The 27,145-nt window shown below is 39.7% G+C and overlaps 1 protein-coding gene across 1 annotated transcript; it reads left to right on the top strand.

Annotated features, from left to right (window-relative positions):
- Positions 1–1,609: 1,609 nt before the first annotated feature.
- Positions 1,610–7,547, top strand: KRT12 (keratin 12). The gene is made up of 8 exons (XM_059670990.1): positions 1,610–2,207; positions 2,815–2,897; positions 3,879–4,035; positions 4,908–5,069; positions 5,158–5,283; positions 5,423–5,643; positions 6,553–6,623; positions 7,105–7,547. Exons 1-8 carry the CDS (start codon positions 1,680–1,682, stop codon positions 7,200–7,202), a joined length of 1,446 nt encoding a protein of 481 aa, XP_059526973.1. The 5' UTR covers positions 1,610–1,679; the 3' UTR covers positions 7,203–7,547.
- The last annotated feature ends 19,598 nt before the right edge of the window (positions 7,548–27,145 follow it).

Genomic DNA, 27,145 nt, shown 5'->3' with positions numbered 1-27,145 from the left:
AGGCTGCGTGGGGTGATCCAGCCGGCTGGGGGGGCAGTGAGGGGCGACCAAATGACCGGCCACAGGCTGCGTGGGGTGATCCGGCCAGCTGGGGGGGTAGTGAGGGACGACCAAACAACCGAGCTGCAGGCTGCGTGGGGTGATCCGGCCGGCTGCGGGGGGGCAGTGAGGGGCAACCAAACGACCGAGCCGCAGGCTGCGTGGGGTGATCCGGCCGGCTGGGGGGGCAGTGAGGGGCGACCAAACTACCAAACAGCAGGCTGCATGGGGCAACCAGACAGGCAGGGGGGGGGCAGTTGGGGGCAACCAGGCCGGCAGGCAGAGGCAGTTAGAGGTGATCAGGCCGGCAAGGGGGGGGGGGGCAGTGAGGGGCAATCAGTCCGTGATCAGACCTAAACTGGCAGTCAAACATCCCCCAAGGGGTCCCAGATTGGAGAGGGTGCAGGCTGGGCTGAGGGGAACCTCCTCTCGCCTCCCCCACCCCCCATGCACAAATTTTGTGCACTGGGCCTCTAGTTGTACTTAATAAAAACCTAAAGATTTACAAAGACCACATAAATAATTATCTCCATTTTGAGTATTCCGGAAACTCTATGAAAATGAAGATATAATCTTTTTTAACAGTTCACCCTAATTCTAGTCATTTTCTTCTCTGCCTCATCTTATGTAATCACTTTGCCAACAAGACCAAGATTGCTTCTGTTTTATGCATTCCCACCTTCCTACATTTTTACAGCTGTCAACAAAATTATTTCCACTTCTAAAAACTCCAGAATAGAGATATGATTATTTAACTTAGCCCTCCCTCCACTCCCCCACCAAAATAAACACTGAAGAATAAATATTTCTTTGCAACTTCTGAAGTTGCTCCCCATTTATAATTGAATCCAGAATAAATCTTGGCCAAAGCATACCAGAAAATTAGAGCAAAGTCATTTTCAAATGAAATTAATTTTAAATGACACTTTCAAGCATATTAAGGATTAAGTTATTTCAAGTGAAATAACTCCAGGAGTGCATGGATAAAGTTTAGTCAAACACTAGACGATGACTCAGGATAAAAAATTAATTAGACATAGTCCCTAACTGAGAAACTTACACACCAGGATATTACATAATATGTATAGAAACATAAAGGTATAATGTGTAAACACAATATATAGATATCGAGCAAAATTATTTAAACTTACATATATACATTAGAGTTAGAAAGTATACATGTCAACACAAAATTGGTTCCAAGTTCAAAAACTGAAGTTAATCGTTCTCCCATATTGTGTGATCAAATCACTGAGGCACACTTTGAACTTGGTACATTCCTTCTGACTCTGTAAGCAAGTGATAGCCCATTTTTATTGTAGACAGGCAATTTGGAGAAGAAAAAATTCCTTATGACAACCATCTCTACTCCACCCAGATTTCCTTTTCTGCATATCAAATACGCAATGGGCACAATTATTCAATTATGTCCATACCAATGAATTTTCAAGATGCATTTATCATTTAGATGTTGAGTTGGTCAAAAAATGGGGGGACCCTATATTTTTGAATGGAGAGAGTGAACTTTTCAACTGCAACACCCATTTCATGATCTATAAAAGGGTAGCCTTTGTGCCTGGCTGCCACTGCTTCCTCTCAGGTTCTGGCCACCTTCCCAGGCTGTGGATCCCTCCAGCACCATGTCACTCTTAATGCAGTACTCTGAGCTGCCTAGGCAGCTGTCCTCCCAGGGTGGGACACCGGGCAGAGCCAGGGGCATGTCTGCCTCCAGTGTTGGAAGTGGCTATGGGGGAAGCGGCCTTGGCTTTGGAGGCAGCTATGGGGGAGGTTTTTCTGCTGCTTCCGTGTTCGGTTCTAGTTCAGGCTTTGGTGGTGGCTCTGGAAGTTCCTGCGCAGGAGTGCTGGGCGCTGCTTATGGAGGAGGCCTGGGGATTGGGTTTGGAGGAAGCCCAGGACGGGGCTCTCTATGTATTCTCTCGGGCAATGATGGAGGCCTTCTTTCCGGATCAGAAAAGGAAACCATGCAAAATCTTAATGACAGATTGGCTTCCTACCTAGATAAGGTTCGAGCTCTAGAAGAGGCTAATACTGAGCTAGAAAACAAAATTCATGTGTGGTATGAAACACGAGGATCTGGGACTGAAGATCCTGGGTCACAGAAAGATTACAGTAATTATTATCCACTGATTGAAGACCTCAGGAGTAAGGTAACAATATGGTTTTTGGAGGGGCTTTGGGAATTATGTTGATTTGTTGTTGTTGTTGTTGTTGTTTACTATTACAGTGTTTTAACAGTGATAATTTTTTCAATTCCACTATACTTGGAGAAATTTCTCATATTGAGATATTTAATTTACTTTTACCATTTATCATAAAGAGACTCTATTTCCACTTTCTGTAGGAAATGTATATTCCTTAACTTTTAAAATATTCCATCAATATATATTTTTTAAAAAATTTAATTGCCACACGGCTGGCATGGCTCAGTGGTTACGCATCAGCATATGAACCAGGAGGTCACGGTTTGTTTGATTCCCGGTCAGGGCACATGTCTGGGTTGTGGGCTCAGTCCTCAGTGTGGGGCATGCAGGAGGCAGCCAATCAATGATTCTCTCTCATCATTGATGTTTCTATCTCTCTCTTCCTCGCCCTTTCTCTCTGGAATCAATATATGTATATATGTAAAATTTAATTGCCTTCAACTCTTAATAAAATAGCATTTTAACATCACCTAAAAATTATCTGTCAAAAAAATATTTGCATAGTATTGGTACTTTAGGGTGTTATCCAGTGTGTCCTCCCCTGTTTTGCCAGATCATTTCTGCCAGCACAGGAAATGCCCAGCTCATCTTACAGACCGACAATGCAAGACTGGCTGCCGACGACTTTAGAATGAAGTGAGTTGAATAAAAGATAGATTAATGGAAACTGACATGTCCCACCATCTCTTCTTGTCCCCTATTTTCCTGCCTTCATTGACAGCAAATATTTCAAACTTTCTGCAGTTCACCTGCCCCATACAGTCAGTGTTCTGGTAAATTTACATTGGACATTCTAGAAAGTAACTAGATTCCAATACAACTCGCACATTACATGTCCTGAAGTACAAGTTGCTTAAACGTAGGGCTATGGATTAATTTCATGTCCCTTCACGAGTAATGTGCTATTGACTCATGATGTGACATGATAATTCCACCGATGTCCTAAAGCTCAACCTTCCATGTATCAAAATGAATTAATAATGTTTTTGCCCGGGAGTTAAATGAAATGATCTTTTTCCTGATGACACATACACCTAAAATATTAACCATGCCCTCATTTTTATATTCTCTCCTTCCCCCTACTCTACCCTCTGGACATAAAGAAGAAATACTAATGTCCCTTTTGCTCCACAAAATTTTCACACAGAATGTTGCAGTGGTGATGATCCTGAACCTGTAAAATCCTTGTAAAAGCTACTAAAGAAGTATCAATGTTTTAAATTAAATCATGAGTAAAAGTTAAGCAAAAAAAAAAAAGAAGAAGAAAAGACTAGTTATTATTTTATTTTCAACTGCTTTTAGGATTCTGTCTGAAACTCCTAGAGAGGTGCTGCTACTGTTCATAGCCAGGGCAGCCGGCCAAGGGGGAAATTGTTCCCTGGGAAGCAGTGCTATTGGGGTTCGTTGCTGAGAGAAAAGCATCACCTCATAATTTTTTCAATTCTCTCCAACTGAGCATTAAACTATCATAAAAAGGGGACAGAACAGTTATTAAAGCGAAAACAGCATCATCATGGTAATTCTGACATTTTAAAATAGTCGCACAGATTTATGCACAAAATAGCTCTGAAGGATGGGTGTGTTGATTCCCTAAACTGTTTTGCACTTGGTTTTCAGGTATGAGAATGAGCTTGCCCTGCGCCAGAGCGTGGAGGCCGACATCAATGGCCTGCGCCGGGTGCTGGACGAGCTGACCCTGGCCAGAGCCGACCTGGAGATGCAGATCGAGAGCCTAGTGGAAGAGCAGGCCTACCTGAGGAAGAACCACGAGGAGGTCAGCCACAAAGGGCTGCTTTAGTTTCAAATTTACAAATCTGGAGTTAGATCAGATATGGAGAATACATATTTCCCTGTTAAAATGGCCATTTTAATTTCGTGTGTGTGTGTGTGTGTGTGTGTGTGTGTGTGTGTGTGTTTTGTGCCAGCTGCTGGTGGTGGTATTGATAGTAGTTCCTGTTAAAGTTTATCTGATAAAAGGCACTTTCTGATTTGGTCATTTCCATCATTAGGTAAGGACAGTAAGAATTTTAATTATCCTGATCTAGTGATTTTTTTTACAGTTAAAAAACAAATTCTATCAATAATACATAATGTTATGTATGTCGAGAAAGTGGCATCACCCTGTGTAATACACACACAGAACTCTGTGCCACAATGCCTATCAGCACCTGGTAGGCAGCATGGGCCTTAGTCATGACTCTCGCAATAGGCTTCTAAGGAGGTTTCTACTGGAAATCAATGACTGTGATAGAAACGGTGTGGAAGCCGAGGTACCATCCGCTGCTCTCAGTTTGGCAGCTGTAGCTGAAACCCCAAATGTACTGTTTCCGGCAGGCCTTCCCTTCTTAGTAAGGCCCTGGTCCCCAAGAAGCAGGGCCAACTCACTCATTAGGGATGGCAGGCACAGCACCTGGAGCCCATGGTAATTTCAGGGGCCCAGGAAAATGTCTTCAGTTCTTTTAAAATCAAGAGAAATATTAGTTTTGGGGTTAAAATGTTTTAATATATTGTATTAATATGTGTGACTTATACTAACTCAGTATAAGTCAATGTGTAATATATACAATGTGTAATATTTGCTATAGAAGAAGAGGCCACAAAATCATAATGGGCCCCCTGCACCCCTCTCTCACTTGCTGCCCCCAGGAGCTCCAAAGCTTCCAGTCTGACGGCCCCGCCCAGGTCAGTGTAGAAATGAATGCTGCCCCAGGAGTGGACCTCACCCGGCTCCTCAACAACATGAGGGCACAGTATGAAGCGATCACTGAGCAGCACCGTAAGGACGCGGAAGCCTGGTTCATTGAAAAGGTACCACTAACGAAAACAAAAGGCCTTGTTTGAGACATTAGCAGAAAAGCACTCACTCCTGTCCTCTGGCTCCTCTTCTCTGTGGCAGAGCGGGGAGCTCAAGAAGGAGATCAGCACCAACACTGAGCGGCTCCAGTCCCGCAAGAGCGAGATCACCGACTTGAGACGCGCCTTTCAAAACCTGGAGATAGAGCTCCAGTCCCACCTCGCCATGGTAGGGCCCGCGCAGAGACGCAGCAGCGTTTCGACTTCCAAAGAAAATGTTGCATCCAACTTACGTTAGGCCATTGGCCTGCCTTGTTCATCCAGCCCCCTCCATGGTTATGTCTGTGCCATTTCTCTCCCTCATGCAGAAGACGTCTCTGGAGGATTCCTTGGCCCGAACCGAGGGGGACTACTGCGGCCAGCTGTCCCAGGTGCAGCAGCTCATCCGCAGCCTGGAGGAACAACTGCTCCAGGTGCGCAGGGACACAGAGTGCCAGGACGCCAGGCACCAGCGACTGCTGAACGTCAAGGCCAGCCTGGAGCTGGAGATCGAGACCTACCGTGACCTGCTGGATGGCGAAGCCCAAGGGTGAATAGATAACTGAGGTTGAAATAATCTCAGTGGCTGACCAACCCCCCAGTTGGGTTTGGGGGGGAGGGGCAGTGGAAGAAAGGGTGTTTTAGTTGACAAAAAATAACAAATCTAGTAAAAACAAGTCTTGGGTTTATTAAGCACTCTACACTTTGCAAAGTGTTGTCACCCATTGTCTTACTTGATAATAATTCATAAAATGCTGGGATGAACAATGGCACCAGAGACAGAGGCATACTGCAAAGGAGCACTAGAAAATCACCCACTTGAGTTCTAATGCCAGTCTCCAGGTACTAAGAATGACCCTTCAAATAACAGCCATCTGAACCACCTCAGACCTACTGTAGCAACCTTTCTTAAAGTAACAGGAGCATGACCCACTGGGAAGAACTCAGGGCTATAAATCAGAAAATCCAACTCTGAGACCAGATCCTCCATTAATGGCCACTTTGCTTCACCTTGAGATCCAGATTTTGGCAGGGTTTGAAAAGGTGCACTGTACAGACTGATTACTCTCAGGGTGAGTCATTCAATCTTTTATTTTTTTCAGTTATAATACTAGGACATTGCTTTTTTTGCCAACTGAGGTCTTTAATTTAAATTTTATTTTTCAGTTATTGGTTACATTCAATATTATTTTGTATTGGTTTCAGGTGTGCAGCATAGTAGTTAGACAATCATACTTTACAAAGCATTTCCCCTAATATTTCCAGTACCCACCTGGCACCATACATGGTTATTATAATATTATCATTCAATTATTCTTGATCAAGAGATTTGGAACCCCTTCCTTATTTGTCTATAGTTTTAGGTACATTTCCAATTTTCAGTCCAAATAGAAAACTCCTTATTTCTCCTCATTCCAGAAAGCATGATGTGATATCATTTCCCTCGTTTTCTCTACAGTGATGGTGCGGATGAAACTTCATCTGTGACTGACTCCAAATCTCAAGCACAGTCCCCTGATTCTGCTAAAGGTATGCAGATTCCCTAAGAATCACTTAGAATAAGTCACAGTCATATTTGTTAATGACTAAAACTATAAGATATCATTGAATACTGCAGCATTATTAATAATTTAAAGTATATTTACATACTGAGCCAAGGAAAAACCATTTATGCATCCCTGCAGAAAAAATGAGTAGTCTGAAATGTATTAAAATGTCTTGTAAGCCCAGGAAGAAAAAATTCTACTCTGCAAAGAAGTATTATGAGCACCATAACTATACTTAAATGCTTAAACATATTTTCATTTGTGCATAGGACAACACTGAACGCATTTCCTTTTCATTGAATAAAATACATTTTTTAGAATGTGAAAATCACTTTTGAAAGTTTAAATTTGATGGGTTTTATCAGTCAATACCTAATATAGAAGGTTAAGTTAAATAACAACCAATTTTCGGTGCATATCTGAAACACTAACTTTTGCCCCCTTTGTTCCCTCTTTATCTTTAGACCCTCCCAAACCCCGAAAAATCAAAACAGTTATCCAGACCGTGGTGAACGAGGAGATGGTCTCATCTCAAGTTCAGGAATTTGAAGCACTAATATAACATTTCACAAGATCTGCCCCATGAGTGCTTCCTTGGGCACAAGAAATTTACAAGAAGAAATTATCCCTTTCAGAGGGAGATGCTATATTGGGTCAAGCTCTATTTTTGTTTCATCTTCTTCAGATTCCTATTCACGTTGAGTCCTTTCTGCTCTGCCGAAACAATACTCAACTATGAGTCATTGTGGCCACGTTGGTGTTCGTAACAAACCAAAATTGCCTTATAAATTTCTGGGCCTGGAGTAGTCTTTTAATAAACTTTCTTCTAGTCACCTGGAGCATGTTCTTAATCATAGGGCTTTGATCAAGTAGTACCGTCTTAATAAAATTAATTTTAAAAGATTAATGGTAATAGTGTGAAATCTGTATCTTCTTGATTCCAGCAATAATGTCAAGGGCATAGAGGTTTGTGAAATATTAATAAGAAAAGTAGATAAACAGTGGGATAAACATGTCAAGGTTTGAGATTAAGTTAAGAGGTTCCTTTTTCAAGTCCTTTCCTTTGTACATTATCCCATCAAGTTCACAGCAAAATTCTATTGTCCACTCTAGGGCATTAACAGTTGTCCTGTTAATTTTCTAGAGCCTTCTTTCATTCAATCAAGAAACACTTACTGAACCCTTACAGCAGGGGTCCTCAAACTACGGCCCGCGGGCCACATGCAAATACAAATATTGTATTTGTTCCCGTTTTGTTTTTTTTACTTCAAAATAAGGTATGTGCAGTGTGCATAGGAATTTGTTCATAGTTTTTTTTTTAACTATAGTCCGGCCCTCCAACGGTCTGAGGGACAGTGAACTGGCCCCCTGTTTAAAAAGTTTGAGGACCCCTGCCTTACAGTGTGCCAGACTAGAGCCTCTTCCAGGAGTGGCGACACAATGAGATAGGGCAAACAGAAGTTCAAAGGACACATGGAGGAGAAAGTGGACAATATGTCAGGGGACAACTAAATGTTTCATCTAGAACTCAACCAGGCAGAGGGAGGAGAATGGGAACAGAGGACACACATAGTTCACAAAGGTGTGAACAAACATTGCTGCCGTGTCCTTCCTCCTATCTGATACCAGTGACACCAAGGCTGGGGCTTCTATTGGGCTGGGTCAGACACATAAGTCAATCACAGATGTCATGTGCTGGGTTGGAGCAGAAGGCAGCCAAAGTCTAAGCCTGAGTAGATGATGGTTCAATCTGAGTGGACAGATTCAAAACAAGAGCAGGATTTAATGATTCAGAACCCGGGCTCTGAAGCCAGACTGGGTTCAAATTCTGGATCTTGCTACACAGCAGCTAGTTAACAATCCCTGTGTGCCTCGAGTTCCTGATCTTTAAAGTGGGGTGGGAAAGATCAAATAAGATAATATACATAAAACACTAGGAACAGATTCTGGTGCCTAGCAAGTACTCAATATTTGCGTCCTGTTATTATTTGCTGTACAGAACCAAAATGGTATGGAGAACGCAGGGGAACTGATGAGCGAGGAGTATGAAAAAGCAGAAGGGAGAGGGTGGGTCATGCAAGCCTGGAGGAATTCCAGTGCTGAGTGCAAAAGCCCATGGAAAGTTATCATGCCATTTTAAGATGACCTGCTTCAGCATGCAGCTTTCTGAAGTCACACTTGCTTTTAATATTTGCTAGTGTTTTTGGGTACTCCATTCATCTCGTTTGGTTACACACATTCAACTCTCTGCCTAGCCCTCGCCTTCCAGAATGTGTGCTAGGACAACCATACTTTCAGACCCAAAGAGATTACTGAGGTCTTTTCCTGAACAAGGTCCATAGCCCACAAATAACAAATAATGTCATTTTTCTAGTACTCAGAGTGGCTGCAAATAGTTTTACATAACATCTGTTTTCCTTACAATTACATCTGAATTGTGTGAGATTCAAAGGAAAAAGGGATTTCGCACAAGTATTAATCTGGTGATTATTTCTTAGCTATTAACTTAGTTTCTCAACATTCCCTTCCATTGGAAGTATTTTCTTCACTGGGCTCCCAGAGACATCATCTCACTGGAAGCTTTTTCTCAGACTCTTCTTTGTGACCTCTGAATGTTGGCCCAATCCTCTTGTCTCCTCTCTCGACACTCTCTCCCTCGGTAACCTCATCTACTGTCATGGCTTTAAAGTAATGATCAATGGATGAATGTCAGCTGGACATATTGTGATCATTTCATATTATATAAAAATATAGAATCATTATGTTGTAATTAATATAATGTTGTATATCAATTATACCTCAACTAAAAATAAAGAAAGAAAGTGGCCCCAACCGGTTTGGCTCAGTGGATAGAGTGTCGGCCTGTGGACTGAAGGGTCCCAGGTTCGATTCTGGTCAAGGGCATGTACGTTGGTTGCGGGCACATCCCCAGTAGGAGGTGTGCAAGAGGCAGCTGATCGATGTTTCTCTCTCACCGATGTTTCTAACTCTCTATCCCTCTCCCTTCCTCTCTGTAAAAAATCAATAAAATATATTTTAAAAAAAAGAAAGTGACCATCTGTGCATTGATTAGTTCTTGTGGTAGCTTCCAAGATGGTCCCAATGATCCTCGCCTCTTGGTGCTCATGCCCCTGTGTACAGTCCCCTCCCACAATGAACAGAGTAGACTTATTGAACAAGTGGCAATGTGTGACCTTCAACATTAGGTCACAAACGCATTTCAGTTCTGGCTTGGTCATTAGATTGGTCACTCTGGGAGCAATCAGTTGCCCTTACGTTTATTCTGTGGGGGGGGAGGACTATCCCAAAAAAAGTCAGGGATTTCACAAAGTTCCCCATCCAAAATCACTGTCTTATTCTGATAATATCTCGGTGGAAATATTCTACAGTCTTCGGTTGGCAAAGGAGGCATCATATTTCTTATTACAGGTACTTTGCCCTACTCTCACTGCCGAGAAATATAATTAGCACAGCATCCTTTTCATGAGATTCCAGCCCTCATTCATAGGACCACAAGCCCTATTTCAGTACAGACATGAAATATCCTTTTGGACTGAGTCATTAATGCACTGCATAAGTGAGAGGTCTGTCTTTAAAGAAAGAAATTCATAAAGAGAGAAAAAAACTACAGGATCAGACAATAAAAGACAAACATTACTTATGATTATTTTAAAATCTGAAACTTTACTAATATAAATTTTATGCATGTGTTGTGTACAGGCTAGGAAAAAAAGTCTGGAAAATACTGTTTATACTAACCTATTATAGTGGTTATCCTTTGGGGATTAGCAGTTTGAAGAATACAGGGTGTGTGACCAAAAAAAACGTATACACACTTTAACAGCTGACAGCTCAATTTGGAAATGAAATGTATTTTAATAAACACTGCATTTATAATTATTCAAAGTGTGCATACATTTTGGGGGAACACCCTGTATTTTGTATTTTCTATTGAACGTTTTGTAAATGCTTAACAAACCACATGTATAACTTTGATAATTGGGGAGGGGATGAATTTTAGCTATCCAGAACAAATGAGTTTGCAAGTAGGTCACAATCTACAAACCAACCATCCATCGCCAAAGCAATCACTTTTTTGGGTTTTGCAAGAGTGCCACCTACTGGAATTTTAGGAAATAAACTTTTTAAAAACTGCCTCATTCACTGCTGGTGGGAATGTAAACTAGTACAGTCACTATGGAAAACAGTATGAAGGTTCCTCAAAAAATTAAGAATAGAGTTATCATATGACCCAGCAACCCCTCTTCTGGATATCTACCTGAAAATTTTGAAAACATTTATTTGCAGGGATATATGCACCCCTATGTTCACTGCAGCATTTTTCACCGTGACCAAGATGTGCCTGGGGTTGCAGGCTAAATCCCCAGTAGGGGGCATGCAGGAGGCAGCTGATCAATGATTCTCTCTCATCATTCATGTTTCTCTCTCTCTTTCTCTCTGAAATCAATAAAAAATTTAAAAAATTTTTTTAAAAAGCTATGGCTGCAAGCCTGGCTGCTGTGGCTCAGTGGTTGAGTGTTGACCTATGAACCAGGAGGTCATGGTTCGATTCCCAATCCAGGCACATGCCAGGGTTGCAGGCTCAATCCTCAGTGTGGGGCGTGCTGGAGGCGGCCAATCAATGATTCTCTCTCATCTAAATCTCTCTCCCTCTCCCTTCCTCTCTGAAATCAATAAAAAATATTTTTTTAAAAAGCTAAGGCTGCAACATTTTTATAAAAGGATTTATGATGACCAGAATTCACAGTTGAAAAATAATCACCAAGAGAATAGATAAATTATGGTATATCCACACAATAGAATAATACAACATACTGATAAAAAAGGATGGAACTACTAACGCAAAAACACATGGATTAATTTCAAGACCATTATGCTGAACAATGGAAGTCAGACTCACAATAATATATACTGTATGATTCAATTTATATGAAATGCTGGGGGGGGGGGTCTAATCTGTAGTGACAGAAAGCAGATTGGTGGAGAAGTAGGGATTAACTGGTTAACTGGGAAGAGTCATAGGAGAAACTTTAGAACTGATAAAAATGTTCTGTATCTTGATTATGGTAATGGTTACATGGGTATATCCATTTGTCAAAATTCTTCAAACTGTACACTTAAGACAGGTATATTTATTGTATGTAAACCATACATCATAAAGTTAAATTTAAAAGGATAATAATAATAACTCAATAGTCTTTCTTCAAGGTGATGCTGTGTTGAAAGCACAAAAGGGCCAGGTAGGATAATCAGCCGTGTGCTAGGATGGGCTTGCACCTGCTCTTCAGTGATAACTGACAGATATTCAGGAATTTTTTCCATCTGGCTATTCAGCCATTGGTAGCTTGGCATTGGCCGTGATGGGAATATTTACACTATGGAACTTGGGCTCTACATACGTATTTCCCCGGAGAACGGGTTCACACCAGCACACCACTGAGCACAGCACTTAACACAGATACAGAGGCTGATTGCCTTGGTTTGGGATCCAGCTCTTCTACTTTCTAGTGGTTTTATTTACCCCTCTGTTCTTCAGTTCAAATTAAAATGACTGTGAATTTTAGCTGCTGAGAAAAATCGTGGAAACAGCCCTTAGGTGCAGACCTTTGCATAAATCATACTAATAGAACAGTCCACAGAGAGTTAGTAAGATCTAATAGATAGAAACTAGATGGTATTTCAGGCTTTGCTCAGTGAGTCATCATGTTACTCATAACAAGTTACTCAACTTGAAATGATTCATCTTTTACAAAAGACAATAATATGTCTAATCACATTAGCTCCACATTTTAGGATCCTCATTAAAAACACCATAAACACAGGGCACTATGAACCTGTCTGGTCCAAATATGTTCATTAGAGTTATCAGCTTGGAGCCCACCTCCTACAGTTATACAGGCGTGCAGTTTCTGCTGAGAAAAGTATGTCCATTTTAAAAAATGTATTTGCAAATACCATGGGATTTTTTTAATCACTTAAGGCTGCAACTCACATTTCCAGTGGATAGAACTGCAATTCAACTTTTTTTAACCAGCTGAAGTATAACTTTTTTTAACAATGTGTTTGGTGTATTTATGTACACATGTGGGGCATCACATATTCATTTATTTGTGCATTCATTCATTCAACAAATAATTATTTAGCACCAACTATATGTAAGCCTTTACATCGTCTATTGGAAATAACCTCAGTTTTTATGAACTAAAGATAAATACATGATAAAACTTCATACATTTTTCTTACATTGGTGCAGATGAAATCAGGTAAGTCATGATCATTTTTAATTGGCAAAAATGTCATGGCCCCACCTACAGTATATGCTGAGTATTTTAACAAAGGTGTGAGGAGGCTCCCTTTGGAAGATATGACACATCCTCATTCATTTTTATGAGTTTTAGAAGTTTTATAAAGGAGTCACCCATACTGTTAAAAAGATATTTACTTACAGGGCATATGTTTAAATTATGATACCCTTAAATATTTAATTATATTTTATACTATATTTCTCATGATATAAAAGTACCTTCAAGGTACTTTTAAGATGTTTTCACTGGACACATATTTTAAACAACTTTATGTGCTAATTCTGGATGGTAGAGTAATTTTAATGTTAAATTTCTCTAACTTACCTAAAAAGTAACTGAGTAGGCTAATAAATAATAAGATAAATTTTCATCATTGTTTTTTTAAAAAACAACAATACAATTCATGTCTAATCAAGAGATAATCCTGGAACAAACACTGCAGAATTGGATCCAGGCCACTAGGAATTCATTCCTCGGTGGTGCTATAGATAAAGCAGAATAAAGCCTAGTTTCCCTGTCTCATTAATTGGAGGCTGGGAGTAAGGAAAAGCCCTCAGGGGATGATGTGAAGGTGGGAGAATTTGACTCAATCCCCACTGAGTCTTCAGTGGAAGATCTCCCTCCCCTATATGGCTCTGGGAGGTGTTCTTACAGCTTGTAGAGTTGGAAGGAAGGAGCAAGGAGAAGTGAATGCTAACCAGTGGGAAGATGAGAATCACTTTAGGGGAAGGTAGGTTTCAGCAGGGAGGAGAACCTAATGAACATTTTAGTCATCATCATCATCACTATCTGTCTAGACCAGCCATGGGCAAACTATGGCCCACGGGCCGGATCTGGCCGGCGGGCCGTAGTTTGCCCACGGCTGGTCTAGCAGAATGTAAGCATGCTAAATACACCTTGGTCAAAGTGATGTTTAAAAACATCACATTCAGTTTACGCATTGTCAAGAAGATTGAAAAATTCAGAGAAAAGGATTGACTGAAATCCAATGAAAATTATGAGTCGATCACATAATTTGGCACAGTTTAAAATACAAGCATATGTTGAATGAATTTTTCATTTTGGCACTGATTATGCAGTCACATAGGTATGGCTCTAGTTTGTAGTTACACAAAAATCTAAACTCTGGAAATAATAACACAGTGTATTTTAATACTATATTACAGCAAGTGAGGATATAGGAAAACAGAACCAGTAATATTACAAAGGGCCCACTGATCAATCTTTAAGGAAAGTCCTACTCAGCAATAGTGTAACAGCAACATCTGACATTTGAATAACCCAGAAGAAAAATATGAATTGTCAGGGAAAGTTTGCTTACAGGGAAATACAATTCCAATGTGAATTATTAGATTTTGCAATAGTTCATGTTGTAATACAGAAATGTGACTTTAATTGAAGGAGGAAGATAATTATAGTTTAGAAGCCAACTAGTTAATCAACACCATGATCAGAAATGTCTAAGTGACAAGCCTGGGTCCCACACCCAGGATAAAAGGGTGAACCCAAAAAGTAAGTAAAACAAGTTTCCATTAAAATGTGTTCAGGATACCTGAGCTGTCTGAAACCAAGCCCTGAAACCAAGGGAGGAGGGGAATTTTATGTAACTAATAATTACTAAATTTAAATAAATAATTTATATACATTTAACAGGAAAACAAGAAATTCTGGGCTATATTACATCTTTGGAAGTCATCTTATGCTGAAAATTGATGCAATGGAATAAAACACAGTTAACATGCATTCCTCAAAAAATATATTCCTTGAACTAATAGTAAAGACAATGAAAAAGAAGCGAGGTCAATCCTACAGATTTATAAGCAATCCAAGTAATGGCAACGTAGATGATAAATGGAAGTAAATAACTATGTCATCTAAGGAACAAATGAATGAACTGGTGACCCCTTTGCTATGAAAACAAAAGATTTATGAGCGTACAGTAACCCTCTTCAAATATCCAAAAACCTCCAAGTTCTATGTGGCAGAATGCAAGCTATATTCTGTGTGGCAGGTTTCAGTTCAATACCAACTTTTTAGTAATTAGAGCAGCTCAAAAACAGAAACACCCAGAAAGACAATGGGCTTCCCTTCGCTGGAAATATTCAAGTAGATACCGGAGATATTTGATAATGGAGCTCTGATCTGTTTTAAATATTTTTAACAAAGGAAGAAAGACAGGAATTAACATTTATGAGTACCTACCACTAGCAAACATTTTGGGTATATTATGTAAATTGGTAGTCTCAAATTCATGCATTAAATATTATTTCTCACGTAAGGAGACTAAAGCTTATAAAGGTTAAGTTGTTAAGAGTTTATACAATAAAAAAAAAAAAAAGTTTATCACACACTAGGATTTAAAACCTGGAAATGACTTTTAAGGTCTCTTGCAAATTCTGTCCTGGATGACACCATGACAGTGAATGTGTTGGTGGTCTAGAGAATTTCATTCTGAAATTTCCTGTCAATTTCTCTAGTTCAGTATTCTGTCTGTCAGAATACCCACAGACTCTTCGTCAAACAGCACGTTAACTTTCCTCCACATCAAACTCAAAAGATAAGCCATCCTTTAGGTCCTTTCTGGCTGAATTCTGTAGTTTTGCTGACCAGAATCCCCAACAACCCATCTAAACTAGAAAGGATTGAGAGTTTTAGCTCACGTGGATCCGACCTAGGCAACTGGTTATGGCTTCCTGGATTGATTTATTAATAAGAGTTCTACAGCCAGTCTAGCTTCAGCAAGAAAAGAGTGTCATTTTATTTTAAAAGTACAAAGGAGAATGATACACACCTTCCAGACTCAATGCACATTCACCACAGTCACTCTTCTACTAAAATGTGGGATTTTCCCCCATCATTTTTTAAATGTTCTTTATGATAAGTCCCCTGTAATGAAGGTTAAATCAATCATTCGGCAAGTGGTTTCCTACATCACTGAGGCTTCACCTAGTCTTGGATCACTATTATTTCTGATCACTCCTTCCCTCCAGGTACCTACGTGCTACCTCACTTCTTGGCTCTCCGAGTGTTCTCCTTTTGTTTGTTACCAGAAGCACTGAAGAGCTTGCTTCTGCATTCTACACCCAACAATCTTGTCTTCACTCCACCCTTGCTTCCCTCCTCACCATTCTTTTGTCTTTTACACCCACTCAGAATGATGCTGCAGCAATATGAGACACAGATGGCTTCATTCCATCTCCATCTTTTGCTTCCCTCGTAACAGATGGCCTGGCTTCTGTGCCTAAATTGTCCAGAAAAGTCTTTCTTTCAGGTCTCCAAGGTTATGTGACAATATCATGGACATTTTTCTAGTCCGGTTTCTCCCTGATCTCTCTGCAGAATTTGAAACTCAAATCTTGAAACTCTGTCTCCTGGGTCTCTCTTTTTTCTTTTGAGTGTTTCTCTTTAAATGTTATATAGTTCCTTGAGGTTTTATCCTTGCTCCTAATCTCTATTCATCTTCCCTGGGAAATCCTATTCAGTTTCATAGTTGCTCTTTGCCAATAACTTCAAATCTAGGCACAAGTTCCAGACCCACACTGCAACTGCCTATGGAATAATATCTATACCTAAATGTTGACAGGTGCTTCATCCCCAACCTTCCTTATCCTGAACTCACTATCTTTCCCAAAAAACCTGCTCCCCCGCTGCATTTCCATATTAGTTCATGGCACTTCCCAAAGTCCAAAACTGGAAACCTCTTGTCATTTAAGATTCCCTCCCTCTTTGTCCTCAACTGGTAACTAGTCAATAGTCAAGTGCCACCATTTGTCTTCTATCTCCCCCTTCTTACTACCCTACTGCTACTTTCTTGAAGTTCTCATTGTCTCTTCCCCAACCCCCTAGACTCTTGCAAATCGTCCTCTCATCTCTCTACCTCCAGTATCCCTCTTGTCCATCTAGTACACTGCCAACAATGTTATCTTTCTAAAAATTAAGATCATGTGTTGTAATGTACCCCGCGAATCACAGAAGGACGCCTCAAGAAGTCGAATTAAAGAGTCACATTTATTGCAAACTGGGACTATGAGGGGCCATTTTGCTTTCCCAAACCTCATAGTCACAAGATGGTCGCAGCTCGGGGGTTATATAGGCAAAAAACCACAAGGTATTGATTACATCCCAGGGTTTGGAATGAGGAACCTGGTTCGCAAAAAAGCAGTTTACAGAAGCAGAAACAGCATGTTATCTAGAGCCCTTGGGTAACCTGGGTTAAACTTAGGCATGTTATCTAAATTACAGTTTTGGGTCTAGAGCCCTCTGACCTTGGGATAACTGTGCTGTCCTTTCCAGGTAAAGGAAAATGTGCTTTCTAAGACCAGTATGACCACAACCCATGGGATATTCACATTACAATCAATAAGGCATTTAATCGAATGGGATGATTTATATAATTCAGAAAATCAAAATAACCTGTCCATTGTTAAACAAATAGGTACATAAGCCAAACAGCAGGGTTCAAGTTAAACTATAATTTCCACCTGAGATGGTTGCTACCATACTTCACATGTCCATCCCCTGCTTAGCAACCTTAAATGGCCCACCCCCTGACTGTGGGACCAAGTCCAAATTCCTTAGGATGGTATTCAAGGTCCTTCCCCATCTGGCCTCGACCTGTTTTTCCAATCTTATCTGTTGGCACTCACTCATACAGACATTATGCCCCAGCCAAACCAAACTTTTCACAATTCTTAAATATGTCTGACACGTTTACACCACCTTCCTACAGGCTGGTCCCTCTCCTATCATTCCCCCCCCCCCCCCCATTCATTTTTTAAGACTCTATTCGAATGGCATCTCCCTAAGGCCTCTAGAGGCTGGTTTCTCTTTTTTGGTGCTTCATGTGTTTTATATAAACCTTTATTATTAAATTCCTTACCTTCTTTTGTAATTATTTATGACTTAGCACCTGCCCTCTGTTCCCGAAGATATGTCTTCTTTGAAAGCAAGAACCACATACTACTCATTTCGCATCTTCAGGACCCCATAAAACTTGTGGTATATAAAATATATATGCAGTGAGTAACTACTATACAAAAATGGGGAACTCAAAGTGAAAGGACTGCCCCTTCCCTCCAGAAGGTAGGGGGGAAAGGCCGAAACAAAAGAGAACCCTCTTTACCCTCTTTCCTAATGCAGCTCATCTAACAGTCAAGTTGATTAACTGAAAGACACCAAACAATCCTTTCTCCACAACTTTTATCATCACGGTGCCTGAAATTCCACTTAGGTAAAATTTGCCTTTTTATTTTTTTTAATGTAAATAGCTTCAGTGACTACCTCTCCACCCTTTCCCACCTTTATCAGTAAGTCACACCTTAGACTGCATTAGACTTACCAGATGGTTATCCTCCTAATACCTGTTCCCACGCCGGCTGGGCAGTTTCAGAAGGGAAGGAGAAATAAGGGAAATGGAAACCCTCAGGGGAGGACAAACTAATCTGGGATGTGGCTGCAGGGCACTAGGGAGCAACTTCAGAGCACAGGATAACTGGGGGGGGCGGGGGAGCTGCAGAGAGGAAGAGGGCAGCAAAACCAAGATCCAAATTCTACAATGGAAACTTTGGTAGGTACCGGTTCTTCTGCTCCTGCACAGAGTTGGGGAAACACTCAGCAAAACAGCCCCACCTCTGCACACAGGCTTGGCTCTTGGGGGAAGAGCTCACCTTCCATTGTTACTTAACACCTGCTAACTCTTTGTAAACTACCTATTGTTCCCACCCACTGCCCCCATTATCCTGCCTTTCATCAAGTGAGGAGGTGAGGAAGAGGTGGGTGAGCAGGCCTGCCACAGTGAATTAGATCCCACCTGAGATGTTCTGTTTCTTCCTATTTTACTTGCAGAGGTCAGCAGGACTTCTGAGGGGGAAACCGGAAAGAAGCAGCGCAGACAGTTTCCATACGGTGATTATTACATGTATCCAGAGATGCCTACTGTCCTGTGACCCTTGTATCAATACACCTTGAAGAAACTGAATATAAGGGTGCCCCACTAGTATTGAATGCATGCCTTCAGCTGTGGTTTCTGCAAACTAGCCTTCCAGAACACCCCAGGTCCTGCCTATCTTCCAAGCCCTGTTCTCCTGCCTTCCTTTGATTCTAGAAGCTGTTGGTATTCTTCCAGTAAATTCCTTTATTTAATGCAACCAGTCTGTTTCTGACTGTTTACTTAGCTACTCTGTGAAGGCTACCTGGATGGATCTTCCTGGAACAGTTACTCAACTCCATCCTTCATTTCCCTTCCCTTTACCATTCCACACTGATAGGCAGGCACCTGCTGCATATCTAGCATTAAGTGTCAAGAAAGAAGCATGAATAATGCTAGTCTCAACCCTTGAAGATCTTACACTTTAATAAGCTTTTATTAACTGTTATTTCATGGCATTGCAATTATTCATTTTCCTATTAGCCTCCTGGAGGGTAAGGACTTTACACAAGCCTACTGTACAATATAGTATGAGCAGGAAATGACAGGCACATTCAAATTAGGAAAAAATCAAAGCGAGTTTAATAAAAGGATTATTTACAAAGGTGGGGCATGGTGTAGGGCAGTGGTCGGCAAACTGTGGCTCGCGAGCCACATCCCGCTCTTTGGCCCCTTGAGTGTGGCTCTTCCACAAAATACCACGTGCAGGTGCGCACGTACAGTGCGACTGAAACTTCAGGGCCCATGCGCAGAAGTCGGTTTTTGGAAAGGAGATAGATGAAACAAGTACACAAGACAAGTGTGGATGGGAGAGTTGGAAGGGGTCGACCTCAGTGAACGTACCTCAATCAGAATGAGGACGTTTTTAGCAAAGGCCAGCTTAGGAGTACCCTAATTAAGTTAATAACAATGTGCCTACCTACATAGTTTAAGTTTAAAAAATTTGGCTCTTAAAAGAAATTTCAATCGTTGTACTGTTGATATTTGGCTCTGTTGACTAATGAGTTTGCCGACCACTGGTGTAGGGAAACAACCAGGGGTGGCTATTATTACCCCCATGTCCAAAGGGACAAAGGAAGGTGACTAAGAAAGCAAAAGTCATAGAGAGGGCCATTGTAATGAAATGTAGTGTGCCCTTTCAATGAAATGCCACAGCCAGCTTTAGAGGAGGCCTGGGGAATAAGCACCCCAAACTCACTCCTTCCCTCTAATTTTCTGATTGGGTCCCCACTGGGCAAACACAATGAAAGGCAGAGGGCAAGGTTACCATCCGGGAGCAGAAAACAGGATGGAGGAAGGCAGAAAGTGGATCTGGAAGGGCAAATGGCTTTGTAGGGCCAGCACTCGATGCAGGTGTGTTAAATGAGAGTGCTAACACACACATATAGAGAACTGATTTCTAGTTTCCCTTTTCTCATTTGATTAGTTTTCAAGTAGCTGTATTAGTGTTTTCATTGACAGCTTTCCTTATCTGTGCAAGTTTTATTCTCTTCTTCCTCTCTGAATTTTACATTTATATATATTTTTAAAGACAACTGTCCTAAATCTAATTATAATCAGTGTGGACATTAATAATCTACTCTTGAAACCCTGATGAAAAGTACTTTCCTATCTTTCCATGCATTCCCATCGGCTCCATCCTGTGCACCTAAGTATAACAAAATCACGGGCCCTTGGAGCCATGGGAAGCTGACATAGAAAAGGCAGAACTACCCCAGGCTATGGAGATGGTGTGCAGTAGACTGAAGTGATGATCATGGCACAAGGGAATTTTGGAAAAGGAAACACTGATGGTCAAGTTCATGACTATAGCAAATATTGCACCACTATCAAGGACCTTAAAACTCAGGTAAGTTGTCTTACATAAAACAAACACTTTTTCCTGGGTAACATATATTATATCATATAAATTAATGCACCTAATTAAAAAGAAAAATATCTGATGTGCATAAAAATTAACATAAAATGGCTTGGCACTCATTTGAAAGAGGAGCGTTTGACTTATTTCTCTGTATTTCAGAAGTTCTAAAAGAAAATATATTTAGCTAAAAAGTACCATAACAATTGCAGAAATATCTTAATTTACTGTTTATCTAGTTTATACAAATTTAATTATGGTTGGCAAACACTTATAATTATTGAATCTATAAAGAATGTAATCTGGACCTAATAAAACCTAATATATTTTGTTGAATGATATGGTTCCTTTTCCTCTCTCAAAGGCCAACACAAATGTTACTTTAAAAAACATTAATACTCTGCTTGAGATCAACAGTTCCAGGCTCACTGTAAATGACTTCAAGCTCATAAAATACATAAAGGTTTAACTGTCAAGATAATACAGGGTGGGGTAAAATTAGGTTTACAGCTGAGTATGAGAAACACATAATTTATTCTTGTATTCTTATTAATTATTGTATTATTTCCATACAAACAACTGTAAACCCAATTTTCCAGCGCTGAACTAACCCAAAAAAAGCCTTAGATGAATTCATGCTTTGATGAGTTGCTACTTTTTGAGTCTAAATATTTTGCTAGTTAAAAAATAATAACTCCCCTTTCTCCACCTCCCAATAAAACTTACTTCTCAGGGTGACAGTAAAGATCAAATGAATCACTTGTATTAAAACACTTTGTAAAATGTAAAAATAAAAATATTATCTTATATTGGTCCTAAATATTTTTGCAATAGGTTTGCCAAATAAAATACATGACACCCAGTTGAACTGAAATTCCATATAAACAATGAATAATATTTTAGTACAAATATACCCCCAAATATTGCATGGGATATACTATAAAAGTACTGTTCATCTAAAATTCAAATTTACTTGGGGGTTCCTTTTTTATTTTTTTTATTTTAGAGAGAGAGAGGAAGGGAGAAGGATAGAGAGCTAGAAACACCAATGAGAGAGAAACATCATTGATTGGCTGCCTCCTGCACGGCCCCCACTGAGGATCAAGCTCAACTGCTGAGCCACACCAGCTGGGCCAGTTCTATGTTCTTATTTGCTAAATCTAGTAAAACTATTTTGTTATCTCCTAGAAATGTTTTAAAACCTTTAAAATTATTTCTAAAATCTACATTTCTAGTTTTAGCTTTTTAAATCCTTTTTTAATTTATATTTTTATTAATTTCAGAGAGGAAGGGAGAGGGAGAGATAGAAACATCAATGATGAGAGAGAATCATTGATTGGCTGCCTCTTGCACACCCCACACTGGGGAGCAAGCCCGAAACCGGGGCATGTGCCCTGAGCAGGAATTGAACTGTGACTTCCTGGTTCATAGGTGGATGCTCAACTGCTGAGCCACACCAGCTGGGCTACACTGCAATGTTTAATGAATTACCTTTTCACTTTCACTTTCCATTCCTTCAGAAGCAATCCTTTAAATCTAACTTAACAGAAACTGAAAGTAACTACTATGCTCACTGTGCTCAACTTTCACAAATGCAACAGATGATCAGCAATATGGCTCTCCCTCAACAATGGAAGTTCAAGTTCAACAAATCAGACCTCAAGCAGAGAGCCAGAACACTGAGTAGGAACAACTCCTGGGTGCAAAGATTAGACTGAGGTGAATGAGATTGAAAAGTACCACAAACTAATGAATAAAAAAATCTGGGTAAGTGATAAAGTAAATAATCCACCAAACCCTAGCTCTCATTACTCGGTTCTTAAATGGATTGTGTATATTTCTCAAACCTAGAATATTAGGCCAAGTAGCGTTTGCCATAAAATCATTTACCATTGTGACTGATTCAACCCTAACCTAGTCAAATCGGTTATCCTCAAAACATATCCACATCACAGTGTTTGCAAAACATCTTCGAAAATAACATTTTAAAATCAGCTAAAAAACAAAAAGCGACATTCTTCAAATCTACTTATCTTAAAAATTCCTTTTAATTCATGTATAAGTAGGAAATGCAAGCTTATCCTAAATAGACCTGCTGTAATAAAAAGGTTCCATCCTCACCACTGTGATTTCTGGAACAGTCTTGGAAACCACAAAGCACAGTTTAAACATCTGTCAATGAAGGGTAGTGGTTAAGAGTGTGGGATCTAGCCCTAACCGGTTTGGCTCAGTGGATAGAGCATCGGCCTGCAGACTGAGGCGTCCCGGGTTCGATTCCTGCCAAGGGCATGTACCTTGGTTGCGGGCACATCCCCAGTGGGAGGTGTGCAGGAGGCAGCTGATCGATGTTTCTCTCTCATCGATGTTTCTGACTCTCTATCCCTCTCGCTTCCTCTCTGTAAAAAAATCAATAAAATATATTAAAAAAAAAAAAAGAGTGTGGGATCTAGAGAAGACAGACCTGGTTTCAATTCTGGCTCAGCTACTAATTTATGAGCTGTATTACCCTGTGCAAGATATAAAGGGTGTCCTCTAAAATGCATACAAGTTTGAATAATTATTAATCCCAATGGATTAAATTTATTCATAAAGGAAGAAATACCAATTGAGCTATCAGCTGTAAAGTGTATATACATTCTTTGGGACACCCTAAATAACCACTCTAAACTTCAGTTTCCTCCTTTGTAAAACTGGTCTAATAATTGTACCTGCCTTTTTAAAATATATATATATATTTTATTGATTTTTTACAGAGAGGAAGGGAGAGAGATAGAGAGTTAGAAACATCGATCAGCCGCCTCCTGCACATCTCCTACTGGGGATGTGCCCGCAACCCAGGTACATGCCCTTGACCGGAATCGAACCTGGGACCCTTCAGTCCGCAGGCCGATGCTCTATCCACTGAGCCAAACCGGCTTTGGCAATTGTACCAGCCTTATAGGGTTGCTAAGTGAGTTGCAGGAGAAAATGTACATATAGCCCTTAACACAGTATATGGCACAAAGTTAATTACTCTTAATATTCTTACTCTTAGAGCAACTTGATGGCTGTGTGACGGATTGTTACAACAGTTATGCCGGTATAGGTTGTGGGGGACTCATCCTTAGATAGTTGGTTTTTAAAAAAAAAAATTCGCTAGGTTATATTTAGATCATAGCATTTATATGTATTCTAGATGTCAAGAAAAATAAAATAGAAAACATCTCACAGTTCTGTAAATATCCACTCATTTCTAGCTTTAGGACTAGAAATTTCTAACCGTAGCATCCCATTTTAACCGAAATGGCCAATATGGAAAATATTTTTAAGAGACAACTGTAATAGTGTCAATAAAAAAAAAAAAAAAGTTAAAAAAGAGACACCAAAAAGTTTGGTAGCTTTTGAGTTATGGAAAATGGAAAATCCCAAGTGCCCAGATCCCATTAATGTCATAGTTTATTATGGAATTAATTCAGACATATATCATGTGTTCAAGACTTAAAGTAAAAACCAGATGAAAAGCAGTTAATCTCCATAATGGGTGTTAGCTCCATCTGGGAAAGGCAGCATAATAAAAGGAGTAGCACTAACTGATCTGATTCGTTATTTTAATGACTGATCTGAAGCTGGCCAATCCTGCCAAAGAGAAAATTCCAGAACCCCAAGCAGGAGGGACCCTCAAAAAGTTAGGACAGAGTCTAGCCTGGGTACAGACAAGATCTATAAGTCTGACCTCTTCAAGAGCAGGAACTCTTTTCTCATTCTTTTTCTTTTCAAATTAGTCTGCTTATTGTTTTTTCATTGCAAATGCAATGAAAACAAGGAAGTCTTGTCCAGTCTGAGAAAAAAAATAAAATCCCTTATGTTCCTGTTAACTTTCTAAGTCACAAGGTTGGAACATACAATGCCGGGTCAGAGTTTCTTATTATGTTAAAGCAAAAGCTCTGAAGATAAATAGATCTGTGTTCAAATCCCAGTTGAGCCCCTTTATTGGATAATTTTGGGCAAACTACTTAATTTTTTTAGTTAAAATAAAAGCTGATGAGAAAAAAACTCAGGTCAAGTGCTTAGCACAGGCCTTTGAACATAGAGAAGTCTCAACAAGTTCTATAAGCTCTAATTACCTGAGAACTGACATTGCAAATGTTATTTGCATGTTGATTTAATGAGTTTAATTGCTTTCCTAATAGTCTTTAACCAGTCTATGTGAACCATTTGTAATCCAATATTTTCTCTATTTTTTTTTAATCCTCACCCAAGGATATGTTTTTAACTGATTTTAGAGAGATGGATGGAGGGAGGGACAGAGAGAGAGATTGTTATGAGAGAGAAACATTGATCAGTTGCCTTCTGTATGTGCCCTGACCGGCCGGATATTGAACCCAAAACCTGGGTATGGGCCCTGACCAGGAATTGAATCTGCCACCTTTCAATGTAAGGGATGACACTCCAACCAACTGAGCCACACTGACCAGCGCTTCTTCTTCTCTTATCTGCCCAGACTCCCTAAGTAAAAATTAACAAGACCTGGTAACAAAGTCATTTTCTCTCCTTACCAGCCATCTTTGAGTTGATCAATTTTGATAGGCCACCACAACTGGACCTAAGGGAATTTTCTTGGATTTATGAATGGGGACTGGGGGACAGCCACAGAATTTTTTATTGGATTCTGTAGAGGCTGGTTGGTTAGTTGGTTTGGTACTTTCAACTTTACTAATTTTTATGAAAATCAAGAGGTATTATGTTTCTATTTTCAGTTCCATATCAGAAATTACCTTCCTATTGCAGGTAATTCATAGTAAGCAATTGTCTTTCGAAAAATGAAGTTAACTCAATCAATAGGAAAATATATATATAACATGCTAATGAAACTTGCTAAGTCATTATTACATTTAATAATAAATTACACTATGCTAATGGGCTAGGTAAACAGAAAACCAACCAAAATAGTCAATTCTCCTAATTAAAAAGCTGAAATTTTGGAAGTACAGGTACATTTTAGCAATTTATAAGTATCAAGATCATTTTCAACACATCCAAGACCAAAAAAGGGGCCTTTAATGAAAAGGAAAAGGTGAGAGCCAAAATGTTAAAAAATATATATTGTAAGGCAGTGGTTCTCAACCTTCTGGCCCTTTAAATACAGTTCCTCATGTTGTGACCCAACCATAAAATTATTTTCGTTGCTACTTCATAACTGTAATGTTGCTACTGTTATGAATTGTCATGTAAATATATGATATGCAGGATGGTCTTAGGCGACCCCTGTGAAGGGGTCGTTTGACTGCCAACGCGGTCGCGACCCACAGGTTGAGAACCACTGTCTAAGGTATAAATCTTTACCAATTTTAAGATATCTTCATTATCCTATGCAGAATCTTAGATTGCTTATCATTTTTATACAATATTCTCATATCTAAAAAGCACATGTTATAATTTACTTAAAGAAAAATTAAATTAGTTGTCTTCAACTAGGCTTTAAATTTTGAACTAGTATCACTACTAAAACATATGGAAGAAGAGTTTAGAGAACAAAATAAAGACAAATAAAATAAAGGGGAAAAAGTCACTGGGGTGTATGAAAATATTCAGAAAACAGTAAGTACCTACTGGGTACAGCAAGAGTATAAGGGATCCTCCCTTTTCGAAAGGAACTTAAATGTCTTATCTCACTGGAAACAATAATAATACAGCATATTCTAAAATACTATGTTATGCACAGGAAATGAAAAGAACATGACCAGATTAACCATGAGAAACCTCATGAAGGAGATGGCATGTAAGCCAGAGCTTGGAGTGAGGTAGAATGATTTGAATAAGCAACAAAATGGGAAAAGGATGCTCCAAACCAGTAGCAACAAAGGCCTGAAAATAGGATAAAGCATAGTATCTCAGCCAAGATTTAAAAGAAAGCCTTGCTTATAATTAAGGGACTTTTTTAAGGAAATGCTAACATTTTTTCATTGGATTGGAGATTTATTATTATTATTATATATCTTTTAACATTTACTATTATTATTATCCATATTTTATCGGTAGTAAAATGAGGCACAGAAAGGCTGAGTGTCTTGCCCAAGGCCACATAATTACTTTATGAAGAGACTCCAATACTCCTTCCACTCCACCACAGGGAGCATGAGGTTGGACAGATGGAGTAGTGCAAGGTTACTGAAAAGGTTTAATACATCCACAAGAGAAATCCATGGTAGGTGCTTGAGTATGTTGATAAAGTGATGACAGTACTTTTTCAAGAACATTAATCTTGCATCAGTGAACAGAATAGATCTTAAGTGGCACAGCAGTGAGTCAAGAAAACCACTTCAGGAGCTGGTGATGTAACCTGGATTAGGACAGAAGTGGTGAAAACCTGGATTAGGACAGTTGCAGAGAGACAAGACAAACAGTGACAAAATTAG

This window comes from Myotis daubentonii, chromosome 16, assembly GCF_963259705.1.
Source record: "Myotis daubentonii chromosome 16, mMyoDau2.1, whole genome shotgun sequence".
Taxonomy (NCBI): Eukaryota; Metazoa; Chordata; class Mammalia; order Chiroptera; family Vespertilionidae; genus Myotis; species Myotis daubentonii.
Note: the sequence above shows the minus strand (reverse complement) of the source record. Positions and strands in the feature narration are given on the sequence as shown.

Coding starts and splice junctions, on each gene's coding strand:
- KRT12 (XM_059670990.1), top strand. CDS start 1,680: ATGTCACTCTTAATGCAGTACTCTGAGCTGCCTAGGCAGCTGTCCTCC. Junction 2,208..2,814: donor TTGAAGACCTCAGGAGTAAG/GTAACAATATGG, acceptor CTGTTTTGCCAG/ATCATTTCTGCCAGCACAGG. Junction 5,284..5,422: donor TCCAGTCCCACCTCGCCATG/GTAGGGCCCGCG, acceptor TCCCTCATGCAG/AAGACGTCTCTGGAGGATTC.